At 34.6% G+C, this 9,881-nt stretch overlaps 1 protein-coding gene across 2 annotated transcripts; it reads right to left on the reverse strand.

The window, feature by feature from the left end:
- Positions 1–2,583: 2,583 nt before the first annotated feature.
- Positions 2,584–6,511, reverse strand: LOC127127683 (uncharacterized). Of its 2 annotated transcripts, XM_051056930.1 has the most exons (5): positions 6,250–6,511; positions 4,491–4,711; positions 3,937–4,226; positions 2,996–3,831; positions 2,584–2,906 (listed from the first exon to the last, which is right to left on the reverse strand). In XM_051056930.1, exons 3-4 carry the CDS (start codon positions 4,205–4,207, stop codon positions 3,023–3,025), a joined length of 1,080 nt encoding a protein of 359 aa, XP_050912887.1. In that variant the 5' UTR covers positions 4,208–4,226; positions 4,491–4,711; positions 6,250–6,511; the 3' UTR covers positions 2,584–2,906; positions 2,996–3,022. The 2 variants fall into 2 exon arrangements, with proteins under 2 accessions (XP_050912887.1, XP_050912888.1); XM_051056931.1 differs by having other exon boundaries at positions 4,491–6,504.
- Positions 6,512–9,881: the final 3,370 nt, after the last annotated feature.

Below are 9,881 nucleotides of genomic sequence, written 5' to 3' on the forward strand. Positions count from 1 at the left end.
CGTTTGACAATCTGATGTCTTCACGGTAGTGTTTGAAAGAAGGTTCTGTTAATGCATACCATGTGTTGACAACCTTCTTCCGCAACGTTTTGTCTTTGATCTCCCGCATGAAATTTTGAGTTATATGTCTAATATCGTAGACATGCATCGAAGAAGGATCCTGCCAGCCATTATCAATGTTTTTATAGGCACTCACAATTAATGGGTGTCTGTATGAGATCAAACATAAGTTAAGCTGGGGAGCAACATGCAATCAGAGATTTTTTAGGAAAAAACTTCATCCCCCAACAGTCTCCCCTTCAACTAGTGCAAAGGCGGTTGGAAAAATGTTGTTGTTGTCATCTTGTGCCACTGTCATCAGTAGCATTCTTTTATATTTCCCGTACAACCATGTACCATCAATTTGTAAAATATCTTAAACAGTATTATTCAAGTATAACATTAAACGAAGAATCTAATAAATATGAAAAGATAATTAAAGTTCATTGTTATATTATGATTCTATTTGTTAATTTTTTATTTTCTGAAAGTTTTGGTAATATGGTAAATATTATGTATTTGTCGTTGTTACGAAACATAATATTCCGATTGAAAACACCAATCATCTGGTTCACTGCTGTGGAGATGCACCAAAGTGGTTGTGTGAAAATGTAGTTCGGCATGCAACAATAAATTCCAGAGCTTCTGACGTGTTTGGGAGATTGGTATCAACAAAGAGTCGATGGCCAATGGGATTATTCCGATTGGAGAGACTTTGCAAAAGAGATGTGTCGTCATTGAAGAAATCGACGTCAGCACATCTTAAACAAATCAATCATACATGATTCTAGACCAACTCAACATTATATGGCATGGTTTAGGTCGGTTACAATGCCATAATTTGTGTCTGAGCCAAGGTATTTGATTGATCCACACCAACGAGCTTCATCAACATACGTCCAACAACAAATCCCCGCCCAAGAACAATGTCAACCCATATAAACCCAACGACCAACCTCACACCATCAACCTACCATATACACCCAACAATCAAACACCCAACCTCGCAACCAATTCATGCCACACACTCAAACTCAAAACCAGAAATCAAATCCTAACCACTAACAACCATACGCAACCTCCACATCTATCTATAGCCCGGATAACTCATACGATTCAACCTAATGCCATCATAGCCCCCCACTTATGAACATCCAAACATCACATCGCCACAACATCCAACCATTGTTTGACTTTAATACACCACAAGAATCATTGTTTTGTTTCCAAAATGATTCAGTATCCCAATTCAGGCAACCATACCGTCCACAAACCACTCAACCACGACGACCCAACTACGACAACATAGACATTGAACTCAATTACGACAGCATAGTTGGCGGCAATCCCCCAACTATTGGGGAGAAATGATGACAAATTTGTCAAATATCGTTGGACCTTCCACCGGACCTTCACACCAGCCGCCATTGCATCATATCAACACTCAAAAACTCCAAACACCTCAGGAAAATCGTGTGAGACCTCGAAGCAGACCAATACATCGGGATGTGGAACAGGGGACGTTTCAATCGGGCGGATCATTGATTTTCTTGTCAATTGTTATGTATTTTTCATTAGCTTTATATTATAATATTAATAATTATTTTTCATTTACCTATTTATTTTAACTTTATATAAATATAACATATAAAATTTAAAAAATATATATTTTCAAAGCATGCACCACATGCAATGACTTCATCTGCATGCATGTGTCATTGTTATTCGCGTCTAAGTTCAATGTCATGAAAAGTAATTATTTTGATAAATAACTTAAAATAGTGATTATTTTATAAATTTAATTACAAATTTTGATTATTTAAAAAAATATATTCTCAAATTTTACATTGACAGAAGAATTACGAGAAGCATTCATACCTAAAATAATACAAAGCAAATTAAGAATATAACTGCTTCAATAAGTACATAACACATGTTATGGACTTGTTATTTTTTCTTCGAAATGTAGAATCTAAGTTATATCAATACAAAGTGTATGACATAAATGAAATGAAAATGCTAAAAATTGCAATAAGAAAGATTTTAGAGTTGCATAACCTTTGCATTAAGATAAAAGTGTTGTGTGAAATCCATTAATAATTTGATTTTCATTTAGAAACAAGATTTTGTGTACATGAAACATTTTTGGTTGATTTGGAATGAATGAGATGGGAAAATATGGTGAGTATGAGTTTCTAATTTTGGGCATAGTGGCAACGACAAAAATTAATGTTTTCTTGATGATGACTCAAAAATTAATGTTTTCTTGATTGATGAGTATGAGTTTATAATTCATACACACCACAGACCATGTTCAGTCTAACAATCATGATAGTTCCGTCTAAAGCAATTTATTCACAGAATCAGCTCACATTTCTTAATGGCATTTAATGTTTAACGTCTTCTTAATGCTTAATGACAATAGCTTCAACACGGAAATCACTTGTAGAATATACCATAATAACTGCATAATCACCCAGAAGAGATTAAGCACACAGTAAACAATGAATGAATGATACAATGCGGTTCACAAAGATGAGAAAATATGTGAAAACAAACAATTTAATAGATGTAAAGATTCAACAATTTCAATACACAATACTATAACGTACACATACTATGCCAAATCACTCAGAAGTTTAGTGATCCTAAGGCTAAATGCTGTTTTACATAAAAACAAGCTTTAAGAAAAACAATAATTCTAGAAACTCCCTTGTTTCATTGAAACTTGTGTATAAGGATTTGATCATGGTTTATTCTGAACTTTTCTGTTTCAGCACACTCCAGGGGTCCATCCATGCATAGACCGGAAATCATGTTTCCCAGATACAACTTCACCGTGTTCGGCATGCTTGCTCAAACAAATTCTATTGAAGAAACCGAGCGGGGTTAACGGATGCTAAATCAGAAACAATTCAAAAGATTTTTGACAAAATAACAGAAGTATGAATATTACCAGATAAATGACGGTAACCATCATGATTCATGATTGATCTTCGTTGGACCTTGTCCTGTTCAAACGTCGGCGCCTCCTTGGAACATGTGATGCATCTTCAACCAGTTCATTAAATATTCGCAGATCTTCTTCGACTTCATTATCTTGAAGACCCAACAAATTCTCACCCCAAAGATAGCGACGACGATCAGATGAACGGCGATGATGCCTTGACCATGTATTTGAAGAACGAGGTCTTGGTTCCCTTACAATTTCAATGGTGCTATCCATCATTTGGAACAAGATGGTAGTAGTGGTTAACCAAGAACCATTACCATTGTTCCCATCTCTATCACCACCACCACCAGCAGCAGCTGATAACCTACCAATACCGTCTCCATTTTCGAGAACATAATCCCCAACGACAACAGCTCCTGGTATAGCAGACTGAATAGCACTCACAATATCACCGTATTCTCTCTGACGCTCAAACTGTTGCCACGCTTGTTCCCTTGTCGGATCAACGTTAGAGGGACGAGAAGTAGGATGAACTCTCCTAGCATGCCTACGCAATTCCAGATAATCTCCAGCAAACGAGCACGAATCCCTTGAGCAACTTCTCTTCTTCATGTTCAGATAATTTCTAGCCTCTTCAACAACCTCCCAGCTTAATACCGTACCTCTACATAGCGGACATTGCAAACTCGATTTTGAGTCCTCAGATGAATTATCTACTGCTAAATCCTCCTCAAGAACAGCCCTGTCCTGCAAGTTCTCAGAATCAACAGTTTCTAAAATGCCTTCGTCATGTTGGTTTAAATGTCTACTTGGATCTTGGGCATCACCCGGTCTCGATCCTTGTGGAATTCCAACAGACAATAGAGTGTTAAATTCATTTTGGAAGAGTTCGTTAACATTACGCATGTCAGATTGCATAGTAAAGTTAATATCAAAACTATTACCAGAAGAGTTGTTAGTGTTTATTAAAGAACTCGGTAAATTTGGGTTCTCCGTAGAGTTGTCCCTCGTTTTTTTAAATCGGTCCAGGCAATTTGAATGCCTATAACTTGTATCACAAACGTAAGATCTGCAGCCCTTATCATGAGAGCTGCAAAGTAGGAGAACAGCATTATGCGGATGGTCCATGCAGATAGGACATGAAACTTCATCCAATTCTTTGTGAAGAGCATGGATATCTGAATCACTACATAATCTTCGCTTAAAACCAGCCATCTTCCTCGAACCGTGTTAACTACTCAACATATTAAACTCATTAGAAAACCATTCTTTTTCATAACAAGACAGCATGCACGCAAATGTTCTGACATAAAAGCAAAATACATTGGTCTAAACTAAGCATAAATATATAGAGAAAGAAAATGAACATGTAAGAAAATTGAGAACTTGAATAACTCGAACCGAGATTCAGTGCTGGCAATTCAAAAGGAAAAGAGTGGCACGGGAATAAGGACACGGGGATAGCAATATGTTGTGAATCATTTGCTTATAAACTTACCAAGACAATAAGCTCTAGCTATATTCCCTACCAGAGGATTCTGAATCTCAGTTTGTAATTATAGGACCTTTACTTGACTTCACAAAAGAATCACACAGAAATCACTCATGCAATGCTCCAAAGTACGATATAAATAACGAATCAATGTACACTACAATCTTGGACATATGTAATTTTATCCAACACTTCTGTACAACAGAATCACCAACAAGCCACAAAGTCTGCAGGTATACCATCAAAAAGGAAGAAAAAGACTGTTAAATAAAACAATATTTCAAGAAAAAAAAACTGTCAATTGAATTTAAAATAGAAGTTAGAGATATATCCATCGAAAGAGATAAATAAGTACACTTAAATCAACCTAATCCATTAATTCAACAATTTTTTTCTAACAAGACTATTGGCAATGTTTTCTATTCTAAGATGTTCATCGGTGAGTCTGCTACTATAATAACTAGATCACAACTAAGATGGTTTTTGTTATTAATGAATCCGTAAGATCATACAAAGCTGTAGTTGTTCATGGTCGCATAGTGGTCTATGGCTGACGACCAAAAATCTGCAATATTAACACTCTATTTCTGTCTATGGTGTCACCATAGCAGGCATCCCTTCACCAATTGGCTGTGGCGGTAATCAAAAAATCCGCCATGGCAGCCCTATGACTGCCATTTAACAACACTGCAAGTATTTAAGTAAAAATTACAAGAAAACTAAGCAAAATAGAAAACAATAAACACAAGGACTTCGATGTGTTATTGTTACAACTCTCCAAAGATGTCATAGGCGGCAAGTTAGAGTTAGGTATTATCCAGCATCTCAGTTTTGTTTCTTTGGTTTGCGATAGGAAAGAGGATTTTTTTTGAAGGAGGGCCTAAGCCCAAACAGAAAGGAAACTAAAAGGAAATTACACGAGGGATGGACTACATGGATCAACTTTCGTCATAATGTTCTATCCATGACCATACTTTTATCCAAATCGTTAATCTCAAGATCTTTCTTAATAACTTCTCTTATATTTTTTCTAGGTCTTCCTCTACCTCTAGTTGTTTGTTTCTCTGCATCTGATCTACTCTCCTTTTCACATAATCTCCGGCCTTCTTCTACATGCTCAAACCACCTAAGTCTATAAATTTCGCAAAGGATCAATAAATTTCGCAAATCGAAGACGTCTATAACCTAAATACACTCAAAAAGCCCGAAAACATTACGCAAACATTAACTCCTATTAGTGTATGAAGTTTGTTTCTTTAGACATGTAGCAAAGGACAGATATTAAGTAGAAACAACATAGCAATGTTTACTTTCCCACAAGACATCTATGATGATATAGCAAACTATATATGATTTCAAGGCAAAAAAAAAATGAAATTTTCAATTGTAGAACATCCAAATCAGATCCTATTCAATCAGCATCAAATAAACACAACTAGGAACCAACTAGAATCATGAAATGAAAAGGAATTCAAAAGAGTTTGAGGGAAAATATCATCCATCTAACCAAACACAAGATCAACATCCAATCACCACACAAATTTTAAAAAAAAAAACCTAAATTAGCCCCCCAAAACCAAACCCTACAGAAAAATCCAATCATAAACAAATCATATAATTTTATGGAAAAATCAAAATTAAGAACAAAAAATTACACCACAAGACAAATCATCCAATTGAAAGAGCAAGATCAAACCCCAATTAGATCCAAAAATATAAATTGCACAAAAAATAAATAAAATCAGAACTGAAGGAAGGGATTTACAAAGGGTGTGGAATTTAAATTTTTTTTTAATATTATTTTTTGCCCTTCTTTCTTCTGGGTTGGTCACTGCAAAAGATCCCAAGGATGTAGAGAAGAAACAAGTCACGGAAGAAAATTGGAATTCCAAAATAAACGGTTTTTTATTTATATGTTTATATATATGGTAGGAAATGGAGAATAAATAAACAGATGATAACGCAGTGTTGTTGCTGTTTTTATTTTAAATGGTAAGATGAAAATGCAGTGTGAACCTATCAAAAAGGATCTGGTTTTTGGGTCCAAACAAAACGGGCTAAATATGATAACCTAGGCAATAGAATATGCTAGCTCTCTTTTGCGGTACGGTTTTAAGGTTAAAAATCATTAAAATCTCGATAAAAAAAATATGTGATCCGTTTTAATTTGATTGATTTTTAAAAATAAAATTGAATCAAGTCAAATTAATGCGGTTTGGATTGGTTTGATTTTTTATTTTTTATAATATTTTTAATGAGACATATATCCATATAAAGAACAACAACGTAATTTTATATTTAATCATTCGTGCATTATCAAATAACAAATAATAATGTCAAAAACATAAAAGGTGGGATAAAACAAAATTTAAAGAAAGAACAATAGCATAAAAATGAGAAGATGAAAAAGAAAGAACGAGATATGAGAGATTAGAGAAAATGATGGGAGATATACCTTTCAAAGAAAATGAGAAGAAGACAAGATATTACTATGAAAGATTAAAGAATGCTGAAACTAAAACTATAAGTGTGAGGAAGAGAAAATTGTTCGTAATCGTAAGTCTAAGACATAATGGGTTGGGTTTGGGTTGGATGTGGGTTAAGTGAAGTTTGGGTTGTAAAATAATGTGGTTCGGTTTGGTTTGGTTCAGTTTGCAAAATACAAACCGCAAACTGAATCAAACCGCACCGTTCTGTTAGAAAATAACCCAAACACGTTCGAACTGAATACGATTTTTTATTGTTTTTGGTTTAGTTTTGTTTGGTTAGCGGTTTTCTATTGAGCCGGTTCAGTTTTGAACTCCCCTAGAATACGGAAATTCTTCGCAACACTTCATGCCTTACTCATCCACCTTGACAAAATTTTAGAAATACACTCAACATCTGAATTTTGAAATTCAGACGCACCAAAACACACGCCAAATAAAAGTAAAAAAGTGTAAATTTCAAACTCCTAACACTACCCAACATACCACAACAAACCCAACCTCAGAACCACGGTCAAATCAAAGTTAAAAGTTATTGTTCACTTTGGCTTTGTTGCATTACGCAAAACAGCAAGGTTTATTCAAGTTATTTCTGTGAAGAATGACACATGTGAGAACAAATATCCCAGCATGTGTGCAACATATACCCTTGTCAGCAGGCCAATGTTATAGGTGTTATGCGCATTATTTTCTGATTGTTTCAATAAGATATTTTTCAGTTTTATTAAAAATTATTTTGCAATGTTTTGTGTGATTTATTTATAGTTGTTTGAAGATTAAATCAATTTAAATGGAGACTTAAATTTGAATTTGAATTAATAACAAATCATATCTTATGTTGGAGACTTTTATGGAGCATATCAAATTCAACTATATCAGTTATAATTCTGGACGAAATCAGATCAAATATCCAAAGGAAGAAAGCACAGAACTACATTGCTATTTAAGGAGACTTTCACCTCTTCAAAGAATGTGTGCGCTAGGATTGAATATTTTTGGGGTTTTGTTTGAGTCTTTTGTTGGTGTTTCTTGTACACCATGTTATTGCTTCATTCGTATCATAAGGCATAGTAGTTGGTTTGTTTAGTTGAGTTGTAATTCAATATTTATCAGTTTGATTACTGTTGTTGGTCACTAGGGTTAGTGATTGAGAGAAAGTGAGAGGGAGTCCTAAATAAAAATATGTTGATGCTAGAATTAAAAATAGGAGCATTGAACAATGTATTTGTTCATCTAAGACACTTTGTATTAATTCTATTAAAGAGTTTATTTCCTTTATTGGGTTGAATGTCCTCCAGATGTAGGTGTGGTTTGCATTGAACTATGTTACCGATTCTCTTGTGTTCTTTATTGTTTTTACATTGACTTTGCGTTGTTGTCTTATTGTGTCAAATATGGTTCAATGAGATGGACAAGTTGTTTCAAACAGCTGGTTTAACATATGTCCCTTGAGGAACAGAATTTCAATTGGCATTATAGCAGGCACTTTGTTCTGTTTGGGTGAGCTCCAAGGAAGGTCTTTATTGTTCAAATGGATAGCACTAAGGATGAAGGGTCTATCAATAGACCACCTGTTTTGGATGTCACCAACAATGATTATTGGAAAGCTAATATGGTCACCTTTTTTAAATCCATAGACAACAAAATATGGAAGGTTATGGTTAAAGGTTGGAAACATCTTGTGATTACTTCTCAAGATGGTACAACTAGCTTAAAGCCTGAGCCTAATTTATCTAAAGATGAAGATGATGAAGCTCTTGGAAACGACAAAGCCTTGAATGTTATATTCAATGGTGTTGACAAGAACATGTTTAGACTAATCAATATATGTAATGAAGCTAAAGAAGCTTGGGAAATTCTCAAGACCGCTCATGAAGGCACATCCAAAGTTTGTATATCAAGGTTGCAGCTCCTCACAACTAAGTTTGAAAATCTAAGAATGATGGAAGATGAGTTCATATCTGATTTCAACATTCGTCTTTGTGATATAGCAAACAATTAATTTCCCTTGGGAGAGAAGATGTAATAAGAGAAGCTGGTCAGAAAAATTCTCTTATCTTTTCCTAAAAAGTTTGACATGAAGGTAACATCTATTGAAGAAGCTCAAAATTTAAGCAGCATGAGAATCGATTAACTCATTGGTTCATTCCAAACCTTTGAGATTGCTATTAGTGATAGATCTAAAAAGAAGAACAACAACATTGCCTTTATATCCAACACTGAAGAGGGTGTAGATCAAGGTGAAAGCCTATCAGATGTTATAGCACTTATAGGAAGAAAGCTCAACAAATCCTTAAAAAGGTTGGACAGATAATAAAGGACAAATGTCCAAGAAAGGGGTCAGACATCAGTTCCAGGGAAAGAGAAAATTTGAAGACAAACCTAACCAAGGAAAATGAGTTCAATGTCATGAATGTGAAGGATTCGGCCACATCAAAATTGAATGTCATAACTTTATAAAGAAATAAAAAAAGTATTAGCAATCACTTGGTATGATTCTGATGATGAGAGTGAAAGGTAAATAACTAATGAAGTATTAGCTTTCATTGGGAAGTATGAGTCTAAAGGAGACTCTAGTAATGAAGACATGACTGAAGAGGAGTTGGTTGCTACATTGAGGCTCTTGCACAACAAATGAAAGGAAACTTGCTTGACTAGAGAAAACCAGAAGAAGACCATAAGTTATCTTTTTCAAGAAAAAGAGAAACGTCTTTCAACCATCACTTGCTGGAAGAGAAAGTAACTTTGCTGAATTCCAAACTTGAAAATTTGATAAAACCTGAAAATATAATGAACAATGATTCCGATATGTTGGATTTTATGGCTGGAAATATGAAGGTTGTAGGGTTTGACTTCAGTTCCATGAACAAAAAGGTCAAAAACCTCTCTAAGAAGTTTGTCGCTCTCAAGA

Source organism: Lathyrus oleraceus, chromosome 3, assembly GCF_024323335.1.
Source record: "Lathyrus oleraceus cultivar Zhongwan6 chromosome 3, CAAS_Psat_ZW6_1.0, whole genome shotgun sequence".
Lineage (NCBI taxonomy): Eukaryota > Viridiplantae > Streptophyta > Magnoliopsida > Fabales > Fabaceae > Lathyrus > Lathyrus oleraceus.

Bases quoted from the DNA above. Each gene is read 5' to 3' on its own strand.
- LOC127127683 (XM_051056930.1), bottom strand. From the start codon at position 4,207: ATGGCTGGTTTTAAGCGAAGATTATGTAGTGATTCAGATATCCATGCT. The intron at 3,832-3,936 runs GTAATAGTTTTG...GAATTCCACAAG, and splicing joins AAACACTAACAACTCTTCTG to GATCGAGACCGGGTGATGCC.